General features: G+C 44.5%; 1 protein-coding gene across 1 annotated transcript in view; it reads right to left on the reverse strand.

Moving 5' to 3' along the window:
* AIG1 (androgen induced 1) overlaps positions 1-26,604 on the reverse strand; it is a 1,736,205-nt gene extending 1,709,601 nt beyond the window's left edge. Inside the window, exon 1 of the mRNA XM_069606803.1 lies at positions 26,249-26,604. Coding sequence (XP_069462904.1) covers positions 26,249-26,389 — 141 coding nt within the window. The 5' untranslated portion in view covers positions 26,390-26,604. The remainder of the gene's footprint in view (positions 1-26,248) is intronic.
* Positions 26,605-27,220: the final 616 nt, after the last annotated feature.

Below are 27,220 nucleotides of genomic sequence, written 5' to 3' on the forward strand. Positions count from 1 at the left end.
AGTATAAATCAACTTTACATAACATCACACTGTGTACTTGTTATGCTATAAAATCATATATTATTTTTTTAGGTGCTTGAAATTCAACCCCCTCCATCCCCTCAATAAGGCAAAACACCATGCATGTCTGTAGTATATATAGCCATTGCTTTCAGATGTATCTTTGTTTTTTTTTTACATGGTGCACTCTCTGAGCCCTCTCATAATACATTACATTTTTTTTAACCAATTTACTCTTGCTCTGTATGCCTGCATCGAAACTATGAACCGCTCTGATGGGATTCGAACTAGCGATGGCAGGTTGGAACACAGGGCTTAGGTCGCTGGGCTATTTTACTGACACGTTATTATTACATGTGCACAACGGCCCCTTTGCAGCACCTTCTCTATGCAGGATAGTGTCAATCATGCACAATAATTCCAGAACAGTCCCAGCAAAACCCGGACGTCTGGTCACCCTACCCTGCTACTTTGACAGACAGCTCCAGACACTGGGGCTAGTTTGGGTGATTTGCTGCGATTATAGAATTCAGACCCTCCAGGATATTGTGGCAAGAAATGGAAAATGCTGCGTCACAAATGCACATTCTGCGGCACAAACTTGTATTTATTGCCACATTTTTGCTGCATGTTTTTTGACTGGAGGGGGTGAGATTGGCGCATCGCAGGACAGGGGCAGTGTGCAAGGCAAAACCTTGCATTTCCTGCCGCAATGTCCTGAATAATGGGAAGGGAGACATTGATATGCGCGAGTAAGTAAACCATATCTGCCGGGCACTCACCATTGTACGCGCTCGTGAAGAATAACACGGTGATCGAATAAGGGAGGATTACATATCGCCATTGCAGGCAGGAATATCAAACCATGACAACACTGGGTAGGAAAGGGAACACTGACCTTCTCTGCCCCATGCCTGCGTCCCTCCCCCCACACACATGTTCTCTGTTGCTAGCTGCAGTTTAGGCTTTATTGAGATGGTACAGAGGCAAAGACACCTGAGCCCAGACAGCAACAGTGCACACTTAATAAATGTGCATTAACGGTGCATCACTGATCACAGCATAGTAGGTTTTGTTTGCACAGAACAGGGCAGTGTGAGGTGAGACAGTGCACGCCTTCTTCTGTAGAAAAGAACTATCATGCATCGTGAGCACAGTACAAGATTTCCTTGCGCGCAGACGTTGTCTTGTGATCTTGAGCACTTGAAATACGCGGAGGTATTCCTGTGTCCAGTTTGAATGTCTCCATGTGACCCACCTTCCAGTCACATGACAAACAGAGGAATAGAGAAGTACACAGAGCAAAGCTTAGAGCAGGGGTGTCTAACTCCAGGTCACGAGGGCCACAAACTTTATGGGTTTTCATGATGTCTCTCATTAATATGCATTAGACACATTTGCATACATTTAGAATCATTGTATGCACATTTCTCTCATGAATATTAATAGGGCAAGAGCATGAAAATCTGACATGTTTCTGGCCCTTGAGTCCTGGAATTGGACAACCCCCGCTTAGACAGACCTACGAGGAGCAAAGCTCACAGTATTATCCAGGAGGAGCAGCTGAGTTAGAGATAACAGGGTTCAGGGGGACAGAGCTTGGGGTCACTGACTTAACAGGTGCGTGGGCAGCATATCTAATGCCCTGAAAGCATTGATAGAAGGCCAGGCACACGTGTGACTTCCGTGTTGTTAAGACGTTTACAGGCAATTTATTTTCAGGGAGCAAAAAAACTTTACCCTAACAACCCCAACACTGAAGGAGCGGGGATATACAGTGAGTCGGTCAGTTAGTTCGATGAGTCTGGCCTCCACTGCCCTGATGTCTGCTCAGCGTGCTATGTATGTCACAGGGGTCTGCCAATGACGCAGAATGGTTCCGAAACTCAGCCCCCCTGAAGTCTGTTTTCGCCAACTCTGCCGCTACTCTAAATTTTTTGCTGCGAGCTTTGCTACATGCATCCTATGTGAATGTATACTCTGACAGGAAGAAATCAGCATTGTCTAATACAAACAGGCCAAACCAATGAATTCCGGATGATTTCTAGCACATTCATCTTAAGTGCTAGTCAAAGAATTAAGTGAGAATACATTTGAGCGACAGATCTGTTAGAAGCCAAGGCAAACCTCCAATGGCTATGCCTCCTAAAGGTAGTGTAGCTATTCTTTGTTTATCCCCAGGTAATATGTTACAGCAATAAGGTATTTCAACCATGTTGCAAAAGATACCAGGCTTTTGTATCAAAACAAGATCCAATGCATTTTCGGGCATGTGTCCTTTGTGAAGCCTGAGGGCACAGCTCGAATGTCTCCTCCACCATCGTAATCTTGGAAGGGAACATCCTCAATTTAATTTGGCCCCATCTCCCTCCTTGTGGGTATCCAGTGATAATAGAGAATACAATTACAGAGAACGCCTTAACAGAGAAACAAAAACAGAAGGAAAAATCATTTTTAAAAATAGATATGGGGACAGCTAAGGGGGTAAAACGGGTGGGAATGGGGTTGGGGTCAGTTTAAGCACGTAGAGATATGTGGGGTTGTGGGGGAACCCCCCCCAAAATAAATCTATATTTTTACACTGTTATTGTTTCCGCTGAAAAAGCATTCCCTGTTATGTATTCTCTGTAATGACATAGAACCTTCTTGCGTGTTGAACACTGGACTATTGTTCTTCTCTAGCTGCAACCAACTCAATTCCGAATCGCAGTAATGCGAGACGCAGCGCAATCCGTCTAAGAAATTAAAACACAAATAGGACTGCAAAGCAAACAAGGATGTCAGCAATCTGGCAGACGTTGCAAATTGGAGACATTGAGAACTCTCTTGAAGGACAAATATATTAATAAAAGCTTTTGCAAAAACAAAAGACTTAGTAAATGTAGAGGGTGTACTGTTTTTAATGTGGGGGCTTCACATAATAATTAGAACTTCTACGTCAAGGGTGTCAAACTAAGAACAGTGGGACAGATTTAACCCCTAAAGCCAGGGATAGAAGTGTACCAAAAAAAGTAGTGAAACTTTGACTCCAACGGGGGCAGAGTAGGAAGAGAAGGAGCAACGTGCAAAACGTTTTTCAAGGGTTGCAGCCGTGCTGTTTCACAGGCAATTGAGTTGAAGCAGATTTCAGTTTAGCTGTAACTGACATCGGGGGTAAAGTGGAGAAGTGTGCTTTCACTTCATAAAGCAGAGTTCCGGAATGGTGACATTGGTTGCAAAAAGTAGTGGAGCTGTTAACAGTAAAAAATAAAAGTAGTGGAACGCCGCTCCCCACTGTTCCCGCTCACTTTGACCACTGCCTGAAGTCACTTTCTCTAGCACCCCCATTGCTACACGTGCTCTGACCGGGGAGCGTAAAGACAAGGCTCCTCTGCAGCAGCGGCTGCAGGTTCTGCATCAAGAAAGAGGGTGTGGCCACTAAATGATTGCCTGCCGACTCTCCAGGAGCTAAGTGGACTTAAAGGAAAACAGAACAAAATGGCGTGCTTTTACAGCAAAGTAAAAAATGAAGTGATGGGAGAAAATGTAGCCAGCAAAACAAATAGCTAAACAGTAACCTTACCATTAAACATCAATGACAATGGTAACCTAGCAATACTACTACTACTAGACCTCTCAGCGGCCTTTGATTTAGTAAACTACAAAAGTCTGTGCCACCACTCAGCCAGCACTGTTAACTTCTCCTCAAAAGTCATTGCCTGGATTGAATCCTTCCTCTCAGAACGTACAATGAGAGTCTTCTCTAACATAGCAAGGGCTGACCCTGCCTTAGTTCTCTGTGGAGTGCCCCAAGGATGCTGCATGTCACTGACAAACATCTTCACTAAGCACTTGCTCAACCGCCTCGACGATCTTGGAGTGTCGTACTCTAATTAGGCGGATGACACGCAGATCATACTGCACCTCACAGGAGACTATGACAAAGATACTGCCACACTCAGTAACATCTTCCTGATCATCCAAACTTGGTTGGCCCAGAACAAACTTTGTTTAAACGATGACAAAACCAAGCTCCTATAAGTCAGTTCACAAACCTGTCTAAAAAAAACTTGACCCGAAATGTAAAACCTTCACAATAGACGGGAACTCCATCATTGTCTCTAAGGAGGTCAAAACCCTAGGCATATACTTGGACTTTTCACTAACCTTGACTAGACAAGTCAACGTATCTGTCTCATCAGCATCCTATACAGCCAAGCTCATTAATGCTTGCAGACCCTACCTCACACTTGACAGCTGTTTTACCCTAGCAAGAGCCCATATCTTATCAAAACTTGATTATTGTAACATACTCTTGGCTGGCGCCTCGAGCAGCAGCATAAAAAAACTCCAAGTCACCCAAAACAACGCCCTTCGAGCTGCACTAAATATCCCCAGGAGAGAGCATATCTCAGAAACGAGACACAAAGCTCACGAGCTGCCGATCGAAGACAGAATCAGATTAAACATTTTAGCAACTACACTTAAATGGCTTATTAACACAGCCCCCAAATACCTTACCAACCTCTTGACTACAACACAAACCACGAAACATGCATGCAACTCTACAGCCTATCTACTCACAGTTCCTAAATTCAAAAGAACTAAATCCGGAGGACGTAGTTTGCCAGGCACACACCCTTCCGCTGAAAAAACAAAAACTGGCTCTTTGCATTCAAATGGTAGCGCCTTTTCAGATACTAGAAGATACCCTGGCATACTGTAAACTACCCTGCAATACCTTACCTGTAAATACTGTACATTGTAAATTATAATTATACTGTTTTATATGTTGGCTCAATTTATTGTAACTGCAAGATTGTCTGTAAGTACCTGTCCAGCACCCAGATACCCACGAGTTAGGCGTGCTCTACAAATGCTAAATAAATAAAATTAAAAAAATTGCTTTCTTTTGGCCAAAAGTCACTTTCTTCAGCCACTCGTAAGAGTGTGGAACCCTTATTATAGAGAGAAGGCAGTTATTCTGAGCTCTTTGAGATATACAAAAATACCATATTAACCTTTTAACTGCCATGGGTACCCCCCTCCCAGTGCCAAGGTTTTTTGGTGATTTTGGTATTTCGCCATTCAATGCCTTCTAACGTTTTCTGTTTCATTAACCCCTTAAGTGCCAAGGACAAGGTATTGCGTCCTTTGCAACAGGGAGGTAATCCCAAGGATGAGATACCTCGCCCATGGCACTTAAGGGGTTAAACATCATCAGTGCCTGTGACACCCCAACACAAGGATGCCATGCCCAAACCCTATTTAATGTCTGAAACAATATGAACCTACAATCAGTACTGAATTACGTGCTCATGTGCCCCTTGAGTCCAGTGAAACATTGCAGGTCTACTGTCCTTGGGTACCCACACTTGAACAAAAAAGCTTGATACGGTTACCTTGCATTACCAACTCAAATTCTAAGCACATGCCATAAAATGAAAGTAAAGCTGCAGTTTGGGGTACATCTCTTCCAAATCCTTTACTATTTTCATTTCTGCTGTCATTTTCCACAAGTGTGGCCGTAGCAACTGCCTGATGTCTTGCTTCCGTGATGATATATAGATACATATATATCACTAACAAAAAACATTGTTAAAGGGGCGTTATGGTTAACTTGCACTACTAAATAACCTGTGAAATTCAATGGAAAAACGTTGTTACAGGAACGTTATGGTAACAGGTAAAACCGAGAAAAAAAACGAAATTCGACAGTTATGGTAAGCTAAGCAACCATAACTCGTGCCACCAGTGTGCACTGCAAGGACTAACACCCATGACATCAAAGATGACATCACAAATCTCATTCATGACATCACTGATGATAATAACACTGTAATTCAGTCGGTCAGAAAGGAGTGCACTGTACAAAGAGGTTTCTTTACGTGTTGCAGAGTGTTTTGAAGACAGTCACAGCGCAACACTTACTACAAGAAAATATCACTACTTGCAAGAAAGCCACCAAGGCAATTTAGATGGGGTGTGCAGAAATCGAGATAGCTAGCAGAGTAAGATTAACATTGTAGGTAGGGAAAAGTATTTGTGCCGTGAAATGTTATAATGCCATGGGCAAAATATGCCATTGGCACATGACAAAGAAATGCACAAATACACTTCTTTGCAATGTACCGCGCTGTCTCCAGTGACGGACCAAATAGAAAATGACGCTGCCACATCGGTAGCTGCATACTGTGATAGAAAGTTATGCAAGAGATCGGAAAGAAACGCATGAACTGGGCAAGTACCTCCTTCATCACAAATGGCACTGATACTCGTGTAACATGCTGTGCAATGTTCCCTGCACAATGAACAACAATAATGTTGTCATGATTGCGTATCACACACACAAACCAAAATCAGACACTTCATTGTACCTAGTCCATAGCACTACACATCTACATCATAGATTGGTAAATGAGTAGCGAGTGCACAGTGTTTTGCATTAACTTTCACTGAATGTATGTCGACAATCTGCACGCTGTGCATCGTAAAACACACACCCATAACGTCACCCTCTGCATTTCTGTGAACAAATACACAGTGTAGCTTTGTCGGTCCATGCACACCACACCCACAAACTTTATTGCCCAATCCCGTAGCCTCTGCAGGACCATTCCTATGGGCGTCATCTGCAAAAGGGGCGTATGTACCACATGTCACCCTGCATCACGTGGCATTATTTCAATGCTTCCTGTCACCAGCCAGAGGTCGGAAGGGGTCTCATCAACAGAAGCATGTGTGACTTCTTGAGTGCTGCTGGGATGTTCTCCTGTGAGAATGAGAACATTGGTTGCCGATAGATACACCTTTACAAGGGAAATTGCATGTCTTTGTCAGTCAGCGGCAATTAAATGTTCATGCACAATCTACAGACTGCACTGAAGACCCTACTATAAGAATGTGATCTGAAGTTGAAAACACACATTCACGTATGAAAACCGCAAAGAAAGTGTTTCTAGGGAAGCACCATTTAAAAAATAAAAAGAACACAAAAAAACAAAAGGTTCTTTTAAGAGCCACCACAACCAAAGAGGTGCGCTCCCCTGGTACAAAGTTATTTCCCCACTCCCGCGCACGTGCAGCACGAACTATCGCGATATTCGCTGACTTTTCGTGCTGCACGTGCGCGGGAGTGGGGAAATAACTTTGTACCAGGGGAGCGCACCTCTTTGGTTGTGGTGGCTCTTAAAAGAACCTTTTGTTTTTTGTGTTCTTTTTATTTTTTAAATGGTGCTTCCCTAGAAACACTTTCTTTGCGGTTTTCATACGTGAATGTGTGTTTTCAACTTCAGATCACATTCTTATAGTAGGGTCTTCAGTGCAGTCTGTAGATTGTGCATGAACATTTAATTGCCGCTGACTGACAAAGACATGCAATTTCCCTTGTAAAGGTGTATCTATCGGCAACCAATGTTCTCATTCTCACAGGAGAACATCCCAGCAGCACTCAAGAAGTCACACATGCTTCTGTTGATGAGACCCCTTCCGACCTCTGGCTGGTGACAGGAAGCATTGAAATAATGCCACGTGATTCTCTGCAGTATACATGAGAAAAGCACCTTTGCAGTAGGAAAAATGTGCTGCACTGCTTTAATCAAAATCTTCAGTTGACTAAACACATGAGAACAAGGCATGGAACCCAAAAAAGAAGCCTCCAAAGTGCACAATCACAACATGTACAGTTGTCGAAGAGACCACGCGTCGACATTCTAGAAGCAGTCCACCGAAACAGCACAATTTCATACCACACAGTCTTCTTGGAGGGCATACATGCACAGATCTTCCACAAAAGTAATCACCCACGACGAAAACTGGGAGTCTTGACATGTTTGCCAGCTGCAGTACACAAAGTTCTGGCAAAGTGAATGCCTCCCTTTCTTGTGACGCACACCCAGGAAATAATTTGCAACCAGGGCAGAGGGAGTTCGTAGTAGGGGGCGACTCTTAAAAGAGTCTGTTTTTTTGTGTGTAAATCCTTCTACAAAAACACCTTTTTTGTCGGTTTTCAGTAGCTTTTTTGTTTTCTTCTATGCACATTAGTTCAGTAAACTCTTCACTGCATCCTGTAGATGAGCAAACAAAACTGCTTTGCCAACGGATGACAACAAAATGCCATTTTCTTGGAAACAATCCCCATGTCCACAAGTAATAAGGTAATTGTTGCAGAAGAACATTCCACAAGTGGACCAAAAAGTGTACATGCTTCTGTTGATGAGACACCTTACTTCGTCTGGCTCGGAACAACACCCATGAACAGTACGCCATACTCTACGCAGTATTATAGATGAGAAAAGCACCTTGGCTGTGGGAGAAATCATCCTCACAACATCCAGCAACCTCCTCAGTCTACGGGACAAATGTAAGCAAGGCAGGTAACCCATATGTATGCCGCCGTAATAAATTACGATAACATCTGCTACTGGAAACGTGGCGAGGTCTTTGCAAAATGCATGCATATTGATGAAATGGCACTCATGCACAGCCTTCCACAATGCGTCCACTCCTTCCAAACCAAAATTGCCATCAAAGTTTCTTTGCAGAGCACAGTTGTGCACATCTATTACAAAGGGATCACCAACAGGCAACACATTACATTTCACCATGTCAGCCACCCTCAGTATGCAGAGTATAATATGCAATCATTTCACCTACCCTTCCTGTTAACCACACCCACACGACCTGATTGGCTAATCCTCACACTGCCATGGCAATTGGGCAAGGTGGTGTAAAGGGCAGATTTTGCCACGTGCGCATCCCAAAGTAGCACGTGGGCCGCACCCCTGTAAAACTGGAACAGTCCTTCTTCCCTTTGCACTATCTTCTCTGCAGCTCTACTTCATTAGGTTACTGGTAAATAGGCACACACGCATCCACCAATTGCATTAAAGCCGCCATCATTGAACACTGTCACTGCTGTGCAACACTTGAAAGGTACCGTTCTACATATACAGTACAAATTTTGTGCCATTCCAAAGCACGTCCACTACAAAGTTCAATGAAAGTATGCACGATTTCTCCATTTGCATACATCCATATAGCCACCCAGGATGTGGCACATGCCATCCTGAAAGTACCGTGTAATCCACTACCCTGTCGTGATAGTGAAGGTGGGGAGGTCTGGGGGGGGGTGAGATGGGTTTCAACCAGCATGAAACTAGGCAGGGGATTCAGTCTTCCGGTGTATATGTATAAAGTGTTTTGTTTTTTTAACGTGCGTACAAGCTCATTTTTTTTATTTGCTCTGTATTTGCATTTCTGTTTGCCTGTCCTCACATTTCTACAACATTCTGGTCAATGCTTCTTGCACAGTGTGAAAGAAAACGGCATTGCCAATAGCACTCAAATAAATGCCATTTCTACGGAACCACTGCATATTTTGCTACCTCATGATCCCATAGTGGGTGGAGAACATGCCAGCAGTCTGCATAAATTGACACATAAATCTGTTCATAACACACCTTCCGACAGCTGGCTGGGGACAAATTACACCGTCATGGACCCACACTGCTCTTGGTGTTATGCATGAGAAAAACACCTTGGCAGTAGGGAAAATACGCATCGCTGCGGACAGCAACCTCATCAGTAGATGGGTTAATCGTCCACACAACATGTAACCCAAATGTGGACTTCCATAGTGCACCACGACACAGTCCATGTTCGTGACGGACGGGTGAACCACCCCACCGAAACTGCAGTCACCCTGACAGGCCCAGAAAGCGTCCACTCCTTCCAACCTGAAATTACCAGCATCGCCTCTTTGCACGTAACACCTGCGCAGATGGCGCACAAAGGTATCCCCAACGATAAGCACTGTGCGCCTCTCCATGTCGACCACCCTCACGACACAGTATTGTGATGAAATGGTAACACCCCTTCCTATGAACCACACCCTAAACTCCTAATTGCCTATTTCCCACAATTCCATTTCCATTTCCACCCTGCTCATAATGGGAGGATGTGCACGTGTGCTTTCCCATCTACAGTGAGGTCCATGGCCCAGTAAAGCTCTGCCAATACTTCTTCCCTTTGCACAGTCACTTTTTGCAGCGCTCCCCAAATTGGGTGCTGTCACATTTCAAAACATGCATGCACCAAACGCATACTAAACCTCTGCATTGCACACTGTAATTTCTACACACCACTCCTTTTTTACTGTTAAACACTCCCAGTACACGTTCTGTTTGATTGCAAAGCCTCTCCATCAGAAATTTCTGCTATAAAAGGCACTATTGCAGCATCCTCAAACATCCTAACATGCCCCCAACACACCTTTAGGCATGCACACAACATTGCAACCCTTTCCACACCCTTTCCGCAATACACACATCCAAGCAAGCGACCATGTGGGCACCTAACATTATGCACAAACGTTACATACGTAGCACCATTTCTACCCATCTCCCCCAAACCATAAAACACCCATTCACGAAAACGTGTCACACTTAGCAGAAGCCACAAACATAGCACAGCCTGCACCACCCTTACACACTACCATTCACACGCTATTGTGTCACTGCCAACCAATGCACACCACCTTCACAACATTGAGGCTACTTCAATGAATGTGCACACAGCAAAGTAACCAACCACAAATAAGCTGCCCTTCAACCATACCCACTTCCATACTCACATTACGTACGCACTGCACCCTGTGGACACACTACCCAACTTCTCACTGCACCATCTCCTGCCGCACACCAAATACTGTGGCATGTTCCAACTATAACCACAACCATAGAATGCACAATACACGCTTTGCAACTCACTTGTCCTGCTTTAGCACATTGACAAAATGTGCTCCACACGCATTCTCCAAGGATCACCACACTGTGCTGCATACACTGCCAAACCTGCATTGCTCCAGTGGATCTGCTCCTTGCACAAATTCCCCCCACTGTAATTGAACAATACATGTCAGCATATCTCCAACTACCACTATGCACGTATGCACCACTGGCACCAGCGCTCCTAACCAACCTTGACACTGCAGTGGACATACACATCATTACGTATAACTGTTACCATAATGTATAAACATTACTCTGGCTCCGGCACCCCTACGCCCTTTCATTGACATACTATTATCTTACCTACTTCCACTCAGAAAGGATTGTTTCACTGGCCACGTAAACACATCATGTTTAGTACATTGCCCATACTGTAAGCATTGTGCACACAGCACACTATACAAGCACATATAAGCTGCCCTTCAACCATACCCTGTAACATACTGACAGTGTACAAGCATTGCACCCAGTACACACACAGCGTGACTTTTCACTGCAGCATCTCCAACCACAGCGCACCGCCATGGAGGTATGCAATAACAAATTGCAACAGTTACCATAATGTACAAACAAGACACTCTCTCCTGCATCCCTGTGCACTTTCAATCACATACTATGAGTGTACCCACTACCATTCACAAAGTATTGTGCCACTGCCAACTTACCCACAATCTATTTGCAACAGTGGCCTATAATGGCTTAAATGGGCTCCACACCCATTCCTTACATGTCACCTCCCTTTAACTCATGCACATTGAAACATGCATTATTGGCGTGTATGTCCTCAAGGCCTAGGCTCTTGTATGCATGGCCTACAGCCTTCGGCCATGCATCCAATAGTCTAGACCTTGAACACACTCACAGCAATGTAATGCCACCATGCATGTCTCCATATCAGCATCTGCGACAATCCACACACGACACCACTGCCACCAACATTCCTACCCAACCTGTACACCGCCATGGTGCAACGCAGCAACAAATGGCAACAGTTAACAAAATGGCCATGTGGGCAGCTACCATTTTGCACAAACGTGCCACATGTAGGTAGCAGCACTTCACCCCAACTCCCCCACACCATAAAACACCCAATCACGAACACAGGTCGCACTTACCAGAATGCACAAAAATACCACATCCTCCATCACCTCTACCCACAGCCATTTACAAAGTATTGTCTCACTAACCACAACATTTTCACAACATTCGGCCAACTTTAACAATTTTGTACACAGCATAGGCCTTGAACACACCTACAGCAATGTAATGCTGACATGCATTTCACCATTTCACCAGCTACGACCATCGACATACACATCACTGCCACCAGCAGTCCTACCCAACCTGTGCACCACCATGTAGCTATGCAGCAACAGATTGCAACAGGTAACACAATGTGGAAAGAAAACACTCTCTCCTGCACCCATATACACTTTCATTCACATACTATAGGCGTACCCACTCCCATTCACAAAGTACTGTGTCACTGCCAACCACACATTCAGTTTGCAGCACTAACACTACTGCAACCAATTGGCACACACCGCACTATGCAAACACCACCCTGTACCGGATGCAGACTGAAACATGCCTTCCTGCGCTTTGTATGTTGCAGCCCTATGCTCCTCAGTGCATGACCTACAGCCTACAGACTACGGGATTCGGACATGCACCCAATAGTGTAATCCTTCCACAGACCCACTGCACTTTCATTCACCCATGCATGCCTCCATGTGCCCAACTACTGTGTTCCATCTGCAGCGCACCACCACCCACGTTCCCACCCAACCTATGTCATGTGCAATTCACTCCCCATCTGCAAATGACCTGCCACCACTCACCACGAAAAGAGTTTGCCGCAAACAGGTCATGGCAGAAGCTAAGGGACCGTTACGACAGCTGCCTCCAATCACCACAGAAAATACTAGCGTACATATGTCACATATAAACCACTTCTCGCTCCACCAGCCATTCCTTCCTTTATGGCCGCCAACACAATCCGTAAGGTGCATTTTCCAGACCCTGCCGCTGCCGCACTGTCCTCCGATACACCATGGCGGCTCCCAAAAAATGACGCACAGCACGCTTCCCTCCAGCCAACCACCAGCCGCATCCAAACTTCTCCGACACCACGACGTACTGGGATCCAATGACACTTCTGTCCGCTGAGTGAACAGGGAAATGGGTCCGCAGAGCGGACCCAGATATCACTAATTTTCTGGGACGTACATTTCAGTGTTTTGTAACAAATTTACCAGTCCGATATCCACTGAACACACAAAAGCATGCTTTCTGGCCCAAGCCCCCGCTCCTGGCGCAAATCTGGTGAAAATCCATCCAGCAGTTTTTCCCCATTCAGTCTATGGGAAAAACATGTGGGAACCCCCTATAACCTCCCCCCTCTAGCACAAAACCTCGCCCAACTTGGCGAGAAATTTCAGAGCCACCCATATACTCTTTTTGCAAAGTTTGGTGAGGATTCGTCCAGGGGGTGCGAAGTTATAAGCCAACAAAAAACTACCGGGCCGCTACTGCAGGCCGTCTAATATACATATATATAGATGTGCCCACCGTGCATCCATTGTTTCTATTGGGCGCACAGTTTTCTGATACTTTTGTGCAGAATTTATTTTGGTGAACTGGTCCTGTGTGCTGTTGGAAACCTGGTATCTGAAGTACTGCAATGTTTCATACTTTCCCCTACATAAATGTGTTTATCCAGTTTCTGCTGAAATGTGTGCTGCAAAATTCACTGTTTTGACCTATTATTTTAATAAATGCCTCACAAGCGAATCCCTTCTGAAGCCTCCTGAGTGGTTTTGGTCTGGCTTGCTTGGCTTGCTCGATTGCACTATTCGCTTTTACAAATAGCTTAATAAATCCCCCAGACTTCACTGTGCATTAGTATGCTATTAATTTTCACAGATTCACTAGTGCAGCCCAGGAGAGCTGCTTTTGAATCCAAACCAGCCGGGTGTCCAATTGAGTTTGACACGCTGCTGTTCTACATTTACCAAGTCAGACCTGTTGGCTTTGCCCATGCTTGTTACACTTTGCAGTTGCAACAATCACCTTGGACACACTTTCCATTTCTAAAAAATCCCTCAGTATGGAACACCAAGGCCCAACAAATTCCTACCTAATAACACATATACAAAGCACCCACCAACCAGCACTCACACAATACAAATCTGCCCACCTCGCACAGGCAATCTAATGACAACCTCTGCTGTGCTCCCACTGCCACCAAAAGCCCTTGTACATGTCCGCCTTTTTACCTGCACGACCCAAAGTGCCAAGAGGCCATACAAATAGCAAAACAGGAGCAAATACCAAGTCCCAGTAACATAACATAATTGTTGCATGTCACCCCTTCTGGGGGACATGGTACCTCCCAGGTTTGTGTCATTGTCACATGGGTGTAACCATGTGACCAAGTAAATAAAAAGGACGGGCCGTTTCCGGCTCGTCAGTCGATCATAAGCTGACTCTGGTGTCGTTCTTCCAGGCACCATGCTGGTGCCACACCACGTGCAGGAGACTCAAGGACGCGGCCCTGTACGAGGACGGTGCCCCTGCTGGGCAACACCGTCCCCCTTGAGTGTGACAATGGCTTAGTGTGCAACCCCATGGCTGGGTGTCCCCAGAGCCAGAGCTGCGCTGACCACAATAATGAACCAAATGGATCCTGTCCACGTAAAGTCATTGTTTGCCCAGCAGGGAGAAATGCCATGATGGCTGCCTACTTCAAACAAGAGATCTCCCTTTAGGGAAATCAAGAATGTTTATATTTGCCACTTTGCAGGGGGTACAAACAGTTATTAAATTGAGCAGATGCCAGTATTGGGGGCTTTGTATGAGACAGGGAGAGGAATGGCCTCTATAAATTGTGTGCTTTAATAACTTAAGAAGTCCTAGGACCACCGTACTAGGAAACCGCATGCGCAAGCAGCCTTTCACATTAATTTCTTTATTTTGTCATTTGTTAAGCGCACTTACCCCGGGGGCATCTAGGCGGTGGTTACAGAGGCATGCTGGTTACAGTAGTTCTCTTATGTTGCATTTAGGACACAATAATTCACTTAACTTACAATATGTTACAGTGATTCTCTTGGGTTACAGCATATGACAGAGGTTAGTCCAACAGTAAATCTTAGGATACATTTGAGGACAGTGGGTATAATAGAGTTAATAACCCCATTTGAGCATATTCATAATTAGTTAAATAAAGTGTATACAAACTATAACACAAACCATCATTAGAAAAGGGCAGAATTGAATGAAGACAGAGGAGGATAATGCCTTTAACACAATCTCTGCCGATGCATTTCGGACACTGTCCATCTTTGGGGCAGCCTAATTACAATGATGTCATAACCAATGCAAATGTCACAAAAGAAAACATGCCCAAAAAATATTGAAAAAAAGTAAAAAGTAAAAGGCAAACAGATTAGACACCATAAACATCAAAGGAGATAAACAGTGCAACGCACACAAAAAAAACTCAACGTTGCCTACAACCACAATACCTCAATGTGTCCACAACTCAGGGTATTCTAGAAAACAGATCAATAATGGAAAATAGTATCAAATACAGCAATGATTGGAGCATATTTAAAAAAAGGCTCAAACAGAAACTCTAAGGTATCGTTTTACCTGCGTGACTGCCCAACAAGTCGTGAACAAAAGAAAGTGTCAGCTCCTGAAAGTAAATAAATAATCCGGGACCAGCCCAACGCTCAGCTTGGCACCATCATGCTTTGGTAGCGTGCCACAAGTGAATGTTAGCTGTGGGGGCACAATGGTAGGACGACCGTTTGTAAATAAGGGACATTTTCTTTCCTAAACAGACAACACTGAAAGGCCCGCCCCTTTTTAGATTCAGGTGGCATTGCTAGCATTCATGCATGCTTTGTGAATCTCTTCTGGAACATCTCTCGCTGCGGCCCTGATATGAGATGATAATGCGGCTGTCCACAAGTGTTTCATGGCATGCATGGATAGCATGGTCTCATGGATAGCATGCATCATATGACAGCTACAAGTCCCAGCACCAAACTGACAACTCAGACTCCATGAACATGGCTGCAGTATATCTTGGACCCAGTGGCCCATATCCTCAGATCCCTGGGACAGAGAATCCCCTGCCATCAATTCCCAAGGACCTGATCCTGATCATTTATAGAGGAGACTCAATGCAGTGGCCAGAGAGGGAGCTCCAAACCCCTCGATGCCCTGAATGGCCGTATCCTCGCCAAGGATAGGTCATATGCCTCCTAATACCAAAGTGCATGTTGAGAATCTGCAAGCAAATGCAGCCAGCCATGATTGCATTAACGACTATGCTATGACTAAGTAACGACTATGCTGTTGCAGCCCCCTGCATATGTATTATGGTTTCCTCCCCTTCAGGCCTTCCTTGTTGAAGAAGTAGCATGCTGCAATTTAAACAGCGTCAGGTTGAAGCTTCGCGGCAGGTTTTTAGAACTTACGGATCTGCAACTGATTGGGTCAGCAGGTCATGTCACCGGTTGCTGTATTTCCAGCTGAGCCAGAACCACACTATGGGACACTTGCGCTCAAGCGCAGTGCCACTGCAAGGGGAGAAGCCATGGACACAATTCCGTGTGCAGCCTAACCAATTCCCGCTGGTCGAGTCAAACTGGACAACGTGCTCCATTAGCACGGAGACGGCTTGTAGATATCTGGGTGCCAACGTAGAGTTCCCGTGAGTGATGGCTACTGAGGCACTGAATAAGCAAGCCAATAACACAGAGCCCTTTTTCTTTTAAAGGCGGCACGGTTTGGATCGCACTCAGCTGGTATATTTGATCAGTTGTTGACTGAGGTTACAACAAAGATTACAAATGCCTATCAGTGGGTTGTGGAGGGAGCTCCACAGTGTTCCTTTTATTGGCGATAGATTGCAATACTTCCCACAATGTGTTGCATAGTTGTGTCATATTGTGTCAGTGTGTCCTTCACTTCCTCCGACACTTGCACTTAGGTTCTCATTCCTGCTCACGTGGCCTCCTTCTTTGAGAAATGTTTCCATCCTGCGTCTGAGCATCGGGTTCTGGACATTGGTTCCCTCGTACTGTGAGATGTGGATTCTTGGCCAGCATCATCCATTCACTCTTCTGCATTTGTTGCGATAACATTGGATTCGACGGGGTTCTTTCAGTTGCTTTCTGGATCTGCACACAATGACGGATACATTATTCATGCAATTAATGTCACCGATATTGAAGCAGGATCTACAGGGATTGCTTCAATTTGTTTTTCCCTGAATCATTTTTTGACTCCTTTCCATCTCAAGTTGTTTAGCTTGGGGAATTTATCAAATCAATTCCAACTGCCATCTTTAATTGACAATAGTGACAAATCTAAAAAATAATGTGTCGCTGTGTGCAATTTACAAATCAATGTCCTTGTCAAATTTAGCATTGATACGTAACGTTATGCCCGAAGTCCTACGGCCGGCCCTCTGAAAGTAAAACAGCAGAGGCAATTTCTGGGAAGGAGATGCGGAGAATCAGAACAGGTGCAAGTAAATGAGTGCACTTCTTGAGTCTATGCGGTCTCTGTCAGCTCTGCTAACCTCCTTATAGTGGCTGATGGGCCATTGAAACCCAGGTCTCTTCAATGTTCTTACTGTCCACTGCCATTCTTTCTTGACCATGAAAAACTTTGAAAAAGCATTGGGACCCTATCTTCTCCCCTCTGGCATCCATGGGGCTATTGCCTTCCAAAACAATGGAAATTCTCAGAATTAATATTCAAGCAGTCTTTGTTGTTCATAGAATCAGTTGAAATATCTCCATCAAGCGGAAACATTTATTCAGACTGCCTAATAGAAATGCTGTCATCGTCCCTTGGATACCCCTCTAATGAAACTAGTTATTCGTTTTTTCAGAGCCAGGGAGAGTTGTTCTTGCTCTGTTAAAGTGAGCGGCATGTTCCACTTGGATGAACAACCACTGTAATTCCAGCTGGGTTATCTGGATGTTAATTCATTGATTGATTGATATTTTATTTCCATCGCGCTCGTACACAAGTGTTTCAGAGCGCGAAATTCAGCACATTAATTCTCATTCAAAGTACTCGGGGATCCAGGACAAACTTTTCTTACAATCGAAAAACAACTGAGCATAATGTCATAGTTTTTTTAGTTTTTTTAATTTGCCATTTGGTTAACAATTTAAAACTTTTACCAATCATTACACATACAAACTCAATTGTTCATGATGAGTAAAAACAAACAGCAAAAAACCCAGACGAAAAAAAATTCAAATAAAAAGAGCAATAGGAAAAAAATCTCATTTAAAAAGGACAGAAGCAACAAATACAATTCATCTCCATTTCAATAAAAGAACTTCCCCGCTTTACAACTCACCTATTTCCATAGCTCCATTAAAAATCCATGTAAAAACAGTTTATATCCTATATAGACCCCTGCAAGAGTGACAATATCTCATACAAAAATACAACCAATTCTAATGTTAAAGTTAAACTTTCTCCCTGGATGAATGCAGTCCACCATTGCTCCGCACATCTCAAACTCCTATTGCTAATACGTTTGGCCACAAACGTTGTTCATGGGCGGTCAATGATGTACAAAACAAAACCAGGTGCTTTAAGGTCTCGATCCCCACTTTACACAACCTGCACAAAGGATCTGGATATTCATCTGTGCTGCATGTGTTAAGGATCTCTTTAGTGGGGTAGAGATTTCATCTAAATCTCGTGTATTGCATACAGTATTTGCTGTCAGGAAATTTCACTAGATACTGTGGCAAGCTGTTATATCTCCGAGTCTCAGGCATCAGTTGTCTGAACAGTCTAAAAGACTGCCTTTGATCCTGAGACTCAATCCTGTTCTTAGACCATAGTTTGTTCTTCACAGAGATGGGGTTTGCAACCAGTGTCTCTTCAGAACCATTTAAGTCATTCAAAATCTCTTAACAAATAAACCTCCATTGATTTAGTGTTTGGTCAGAACCACTCAGTAGGGCCCCCTTTATAATAGCAAACCCTCTCACCAGGTCAGACACTATACATTTTCTGTACAGCATTTTACTTTTCCATAATACCATAGCATACATGGATATTAGCCCCAGCTCTGCTCTTATCACCTGAATTGGTATGCAATTGTGAGGGCTCCTTTAGGGGATTGATATTGTTAAAAGATTCGATCCCCGCCAAGGCTGAATCCTGGCTTTTTTTGGTAAAAATTGTGTATTCCTTCATGGACTGTGGTGCCTGGTTCTCACGCTCGTCCACCCACAGAACTTCATTATCTTTATTAGAGGACCAAATAAGCTGGCCTTCCAGGATCGAGTCACCCTCTTCTCCAGTATCATTCACAATGATTGTCTCTCGCCTTGGGCCTGGCACAGCCACTTGCGGATCAAGAACCGCAGAGCGCCCCTTTCGGACCTCCGTCCTCGTTCACTCAGGCTGAACCATGACCTCCTCCGTTTCAGTAGAAGTAGTCACTAGCTTTCTCCGGGCTCTTCTGTCATTTTTATCCTGAATAATCGGCACCAGGATACTTTGGAGGATGTTAGTGGTTTGTGCTGAATTTTGATCTAGGCAGTCTTGTATGGCTACCACGAAGCCCTCTATTGACAGCATCTTGGTACGAACAAGTGCCAACATCGTAGTGTGGTCATTTAGGGTTTCATATAACTTGGTGAAAGGGGCAAGGGTTATAGCCAAAGCTGACACTAGTTGGCGTCAATTCCAGCTAGGACCCAAAGGCAATGATTCATCCCTGAGTCTGGAGGGACACTTAGAGGGGCAGCCGGGGTTTTGATTGCACCCCTCCCTACAATCAAACTCATCATGGCAGTCTGGTGAAGTTCTTGCTCTTTAGTTACTTTTCTTGACAAACCAAGCTGGGGAATCAGCATTGTTCTGGTTGGTAGTGTAACCGAAATCAGCATTTTAATCTTTCTCAATTTTGTTGGCTTAACCGGTTTGGCTACAAGATTCTTTCCCAGACTGAATGTATTTGTTTGGTCGCCTTTGTTGTTGTTTGCCTAAAAGGCTCAGTTTCAAATGCCATGCGACCGCAAGGTAGGGGAGCCATCACTGTGCTCTGCTCTGCTCAGCTTTATCCCTCTCAGTCAGGGTCATTGGTTCACTCACGGAATCAGAGCGAGTTGCCGAAGGTTCTACCTCCTTAGAGGGAGTTGATGATGCCTCGAGTGACTGAAACAAGGAAGCTTACACGGTTCTGGAGCTCTCCAACAAGTCCTCATCATTGATATCTCTAGGGTTTCTCCCGTTTGTTAGCTCTTTCGGCTGCGCCTGAACTGCCGGCGAATTCGAGCTTCCTTCAATAGAAGTTTTTCGGTAAAAGAATCTCTGGTTCTTTAATGATTCACAGAGCCCAAAGTCAACAGTTTCCAAACCAATTTTGATTTATTATTTTTTTGCAAGTGAATTCCTCATCTGTAGAACGGTGGTTTCTGGTCTCTGCACCCACTGGTTCATATTGGGTCCTTCACAAGCCTGGATCGTTGTTAAGCAGGGCTCCCTTAGAGTTTTTTTCCCTCGCAGTTGGTGCAACCCCCTCTTTTTGCAGATTTATGAGTGCAGCGGTAGATGCCATTATTTCCAATGTTATATCAAAAGGGGTGGGAACCTTGTTATGGGGTGGCTGTTGGAATTCAGACAGTTTGTTGGTATCACTAATTGGTTCACCCATCCCGCTTTGCTCATCCCCTTCAGAAGTGTCATTATCAGATGTAACCGTGCTACTATATTTGCTAGGGACAGTTATCAAATTCCCCTTAAGAGGACATTCATCGGTTGACTCACCCAGGTCCTCCATTCCGAGGTGCGGGACACAGAGCTCCCGGCAAGCAGCTCACAAGCTACTCGTCCGTCGTCAAATGTACGGGGGGAGGCAGTCCGTTATTGTAGTTCAGGGCTTCACAATCAGATTCAACTCACCCGCTGCACCCCGCGAAACACGGCAAAACACTCTTTCTTACTCCGCTCTCGCTCCGCTGGAGGATGAGATTTTGTAAGAACGCCTCCTTGGTGGTCCCAGCAGGGGCAACTCTAGGCAGACTGCTTGTAGCACACACAACTTGATTCAAAGTGTCAGCACGGCAAAACACTCTTGCCTCACTCCACTCATAGTTGCACCATTATGCAGCAGCTGGTTTGAGAGGTACAATATGTGACCGGGTGAACTCCAACATGGCAGCCGCAAGGAATGGAAGAGAAAGATGAGACACAGGCTGCTTCTCTAATTCTACCACCTATTTTGGTGTGCTGAAGAACGCCCACGTATTCAATAAAAATCCCCAATCAAACCTTAATTTGTTTGGCATCCTTTTTGATAAGTTAACCCAATGTTTCTGGGTTTATTTGAGTAAATGCCAGTGGCCATTCTTCTGTAGATGTTTTCCCTGTCTTTCCATATACATGTCCCGTTGGATAAATGAGCCTACTCATTTTGTATATGTGCAGACGACACTCTGGTAATCCACAATTTTTTCCTGCCTGTGCTTTTCCGGACTGTATATCTGCCATGGAAACATGCATGACAAATAACAGACTGAAAATGACCGCCAGTAAGTGGAAGGTTACACTTTCCTACATCTCCAACCGAAGCTACAAATCCAACCGAAGCTACGGATCCAAACGTAGCTACTGATCCTATTTCTGGGTGGAATTGTTAGGTCTATTCTCTAGACCTGCAACCAAGCTACCAATGATCCGGGTGTAATAACTAACATACTACCAATTGGAGGCCTAATTTAGTCCTGCTGTGAACAGTTGCTTTTTCGCTTTCACTCACTTAGAAATGTTCTGGTTATTGGATTGGTGTCCATTTCCCGTAAGTCTGATATTGTCTGTTCCTGCCTGTATACTAACCCAAATAGACTGCGGAGAGACCATTATAATTATAATTGTTCTTTGATAACATGCTTAATACCAATGAGTGGTTTCTAAGTGCGGGATCGGGATTCTAACCTGTGTTGCGCTGCAATGTCTTGCTTCCAAGACAAACGCGTTGTCCCTAAGCTATCCTTCCTCCCCATTCACCTGGTTCTGCCAAAAAGTGATCTGGCAAGGTGTCAGCTCACTTAAAATCATGCTGCCACATTTTCCTCTTTACCAGAATCACATTTCCTTGGGCTTTAGAGTCTTTGATTGGCTCTCTGTTTTGGAAATTATCTCACATAAGGCTGTGTTATTTGTGCACAAAGGCTGGCTGTCACTGCACCCCCCTTCGCTGGCTAACAGATTGTCCATCTGCCAGCAGGTCTGTCCTTTCCCCTTTGCCATGAAACGCCTCCTGGTTCTCACCAAGACTCAAAGAACTCATAGGGATTGTACGATCATTTCCTCCTCAGGGGGACATTCTCTGGAACTGACTCCCTAGCATGATCAGGCTGCACGGCGATCAATACCTCATTCATGAAACACTGAATACCTGGCTATTTTGGTTGTGCAGAGATAAAGTCGCCTGGGAGATGGCCGTGGGGGGGGGGCAACATTTCCCAAAAAAAGCACCAGCAGTAAAATCAAACACTTTCCCCAAATATTCCAGGTTTGGAGTTTATGATATAAAATGATACCCCTCCTAGAATATTTGGGGAAAGTATTTTAGGGATCAGGAAAGAAAAGTCCCCTACCTGGTGATTTTTCCCAGGCGACATTATCACGTCGAACCTTATTTTGAAGAAAGTCTAATATCCATGATCTGAGTAGTCCCGTTTCTGCCTAACACTGGGTCGAAGTAGTATTAACATGTTCGGGGGATTAATCTGTATATGCTACATACATTTAAAAGAACACAGCACACATTGAAGCTTGTAGGCCTGGTTATAAGGATTGACTGAAGTTGGCGCAAACAGTAGCAAATTACACTGAGCCTATTTTAGTGATAATCCATAAATGATAGGTGCGTGCTTCGTGTGTTCTAGTGAACAGGTGGCTAAGCCCCTAACAAGCCTAAATGATGTGGTAATGTAAAGTTGCTAGTGCACAAATTGGCATATTACTAACATTTGCCAAAACTGGTAGTCTTTGTCAAATTCTAGGGTGCCCAATTAATTGGGGTTAGAAGATATTGTTTCAAGTGAGTTCATTCAATAATAGTCGTGTTTAGTTAAAAAACAGTCAGCTAAGGTTCGTGTTGGGTACTGCTTCATTATACTCCTCAAACATATGATGGGCTGTGCACTCTCTCTGATCAGTCCTTCTCTTCCTAGTTGGCAGATAACATCTCCTGTAGCTCTTCTTTACATTATAGTGATGTATAAACCCCCTATATTCACTCACTCACTCAATTCCTCATTCACCCATTCAATGAACCTGATCTTGCTTGGGCAAAAAGTGGGCACGTCTAAGATTCTGGGCAGGCACCTCCTCCACTCATCTACATAAGAATGTGCTGCTTGTTGTTCTTTAGCCAAATGATGACGATTGCCACATTACCTACAAGACTTCAATAAAAAATAAAAGGTGTGCTCTCCTTTAAATCTTGGGGTCGTACTCAGTTATTTGCCTTGCATGGAAAAGAATCGACTAGATTGTGAAACATGCCATCGTAATTCATTGGATATTGCAATGTTGGGCTGTCGAAACCTGGCAGGTTGAGAGTCAATTCAACAATTGTGCCACAACATATGGGCAACATGGGCAGTGCCAGTGCAGTTTCTCTTACTCAACCTACCAATTTGTTCCAAATTCGAAAGAAATGTGTGTGAGCATCTCTAGTAAATTAAAGTCTGTTGTTCATGTAGGTACAAGCAAGCAGGTTCCTTCATTTAGTTATTTGTCACATGAAACCCCACCACGCAGGGAGCTGCCCAACTGTGACCCCTGGAGCCTCTTGGGAGGAACTTTCCATAATATGCATACATTTCGGCACTTCCTAGGACATCATATATACAGAGACAGCATACAGAAAGGTAAGAAAGACCAAGGCAAGATGCTGCCGCCTCCCACCTCAGGACTGGCTACGGGATCAATAGTAACAGATCTTGTTTGTTTAGAGATGCAAATACTTGGCATTTGACCAGAGTTACATCGCAATTTGTTATGTTGCTACAACAAAGGGATGGTGGCGGAAGGAGAATCTCCCTCCTTCCCTTATCGGTGCACACTGGTTGATTAGCCTGACCTCATAGCAATCTACTGATATGGCAGGATGTGGGCTATGAATGCTCACCTCTGTCTTCCATATTTACTTCACACAACTGATTATGGCAACAGCTGAACTGCATTATTCACACAGATAATCATGAAGGGTGCACATTAAATAGCACATATACAAAAGTTTAACCAACAAGACCATACAAAATATGTTTATCGCAAGCAGTGTGATCCGTAGTTATAGTGTTACGCTACCCATTTTGTCAAGCATACAAATTCAAGCAAACTTTACCCAGCAGTGAGACAGACAATTGTTTCGATCTATTTTCAATCTGGGGGACCTTCATCGGGGCAGAAAATATCTGAGCAAAGGTGCAACAGGAAGGGTGTGTTATTGATCTATTTTAAATTGAAGTTTTCATTTTTGATGTCAAGTGATAGTTTTCACTAATTGTTACATTTGACAAATAGGGGTGAATGTTAGTTGTTTCAGTTTGTGCTGCTTGTGATATTTTAACAATGTTGTCCTGTGTAAAGATGTCAAAGTTAATCACATGACTTTTACATGTTGAATTACAGCTGATGGTTGCACTGGGCTCAGCTAAGATTGATTTTACACTTATTTGAAACGGCACTGGAAAACAATGTGATAATGTTATGATTACGCTTGCTATTAAGAATTCATACATCAATGGGTTTCGAAAATGAGTTGTAGGGGATATCTCAATAAAGTCTGGACAGATTGTAAAGACTTGAGTCATAGAAGTCAAACTTGTTTAACAACACAAAATGATGCAGTCCCGCTCCTGCAAAACATAGAGCGGCACTGCTCTATTCCCACTTTGACTGTGTATGGATCCATTTTCTGCCACGTATGTTACTTGGTAAATCCGAATTCATGCACCAAACAGTCAAACAAATGAAGATAGTGGATGTGTACCGATATGTGTTATGCACACCCCGCTGTGTATATGTTCATATGCTCATGGTGACATATATTATTACTATCATTATTATAAATGTGTGTACCGCAAACCTAGCTCGGGAGCAAAGGAGCACTGCATGGGCCACAGAGCAAACTGGGGTAGCGAAAATACAACAAGTCATCAAGTAAGCATAATAATGATGACAGTACTATATGATATGATATATGGCATTTATAACGCGCCTATACACAGGCGTTTCAAGGCGCGACGAGGCAAGGGAGGGGAACAGAGGGAAGAGAGACAACGATCTTACTAGGCCAGGTGACATTGAGATCGCACAAGCGCAGGGGAAAGGGGAGGGGCCGTGCTGTACATGGGATCAAAATATGGGATCATATAGGAATGGGGGTGTGCCCAAGATAGCGGGAACCTTAGTTACTCAGCAGAAGACTGTTACACTGATGCATACCGCCTTTATCTTTCTAGCACTAAGTTCCGAATTCCACTTATGAAAAATATATATATATCATTGATCACAAAGCACTGAACTCATATGTAATATCATTTTAGAGTCGATATCAATCCACAATATCAATTTCCCGGTGTGTAGATTTCACATGTGAACGATTAAAGTGTGTTTCTTCTTGACACATAAAGCTGTCCATTTTGTGATGTCAATTGTGTGTATTGCTATTAAATGGCGACACGTTCTTTCGCCAAGAATATGTGTTCCCAGAACACATTTCTAGTTACGCAAAAAAGAACGCACGCGTGCTCTGCCAATAGCATTTTGTTTATTTCAGTGGCACCCAAGGCAGACGAGAAAATATGATGTCATCACTTTGCGACCACACTTCCTTGTTGCGGATTTGAGTGGTCGGTGGGGCATATGTCAATGCTGCCAGTTTGGAAGCTGGCTGGTATTTAGCTGAGTGGGTTTCCACATGTACTTAGGTATTGACAGTTTGCACAATCATGTAAGGCTACTACTGTCTCAATGTCCACTGTTTTCCTCATATTATAATAGAAAAGACACGTGAAAACCCGGGATTTAGCATTTGAGAGGTTCCCAATAAACGACAAAAACACCAAGATCAAAGGAGGCGTGACATGTCACGTGACCAAGACAGCAGGGGCGTTTTTATCCCAATAGTTATATTACTACAACCCAGAAACTTGAAGAAATCACTGGTATGTTCATCATTTAAGCACGTTGTAATAGCCCCACAAACAGCATGTCAGTGACTGGGAGCTGTGCTGGAGCAGATTGTGTACAGTTTAATGAAATGTGTTCAGCATCATTTGTGCAACCACTGTGACCATTATAAAGTGCATCTTACTCGGAGCCTATGGTGCACGTTCAGGCTGTGGAACGTTCTCCACTCTTTGCAGGGAAGAGATGGACTGGGAAGGGCTGACGCATCTTACCAGGTCTATGAAGGTGAGAAACTTCCAGCTACCGCCGTAGGTCTGGTGAGCCGGCATCTCAATGGCCTTGTAATTGCACAGGATGGAGAAGTAGGAGAGCAGGATGGCCAGCCTCAGCACCTGGGAAGGAATGAGCGCCATGTTTGTGGGGGCCTCGTGCGTGCTGACGACCGCGCGTATCTATGTTTCTGTAGTGGGGAGAGCAGCTGGGTGGCAGGGGGTGTTGGAGAGGGTTGTAAAGGCTGTGCGTGCGTGCGTGCCTACGTGGGAGGGGTGTGCGTCAGGACGCGCGAGGGATCCCGTGCAGGGACAGGGTTCGCGCAGCGGCATCTTTGCACAGTGGATGCTGAAGGGTGGTCTCCATGGTAACGGAAGTGGTCCAGCCTGCCGAACGTATCCTTCAGCGTCAGCGACTGCTTGGCCCAGGGCACTTCTGTAACTGGGAAACCGTGGTGTAGGATGGATATGTTGGGCGGGAGCGGAAGGGGAATGTTGCTTCTATCTTGCATAGGAGGCGTTTGAGGTCGGGTTTTCTATCGTTGATCCTGGACACGCCCGCGGGCGCGGCGCAAGGACGAGGGCCAATTAAGTAGAATGGAGGTGACCCGCGGGTACTGGGTAGAATCCCTGCGTGAACACGACGCGCGGTGTGTTTATTTCTGCACAATGACGCAGGCGGGGTGTCCGCTAGATGCCTCTGATGCTGTTCTGGTTTGGGTTTCGTGCAAAGGAAGTCGCTGAACGACGCTAGGCACCAGAGAAAGGACATAAACAGCGAATTTTAACTAACGCCTGTGAAATAAGCCAGCTTTCATAGCACCCGCTAACTGATACACGGGAAGGCTGAGTCTCTGCGTGGGTGTGCAGAGTGCAGATGCCGGTGGTTAAACTTGTGGCATTCCACCTCCTACTTTCAGATAGCTTGTGCAGTATGGCGACTGCTGGCCTCTGCAGTCACCCACTGACCCCTTC

Source organism: Ambystoma mexicanum, chromosome 4p (assembly GCF_040938575.1).
Source record: "Ambystoma mexicanum isolate Mex_15411 chromosome 4p, UKY_AmexF1_1, whole genome shotgun sequence".
Classification (NCBI taxonomy): Eukaryota; Metazoa; Chordata; class Amphibia; order Caudata; family Ambystomatidae; genus Ambystoma; species Ambystoma mexicanum.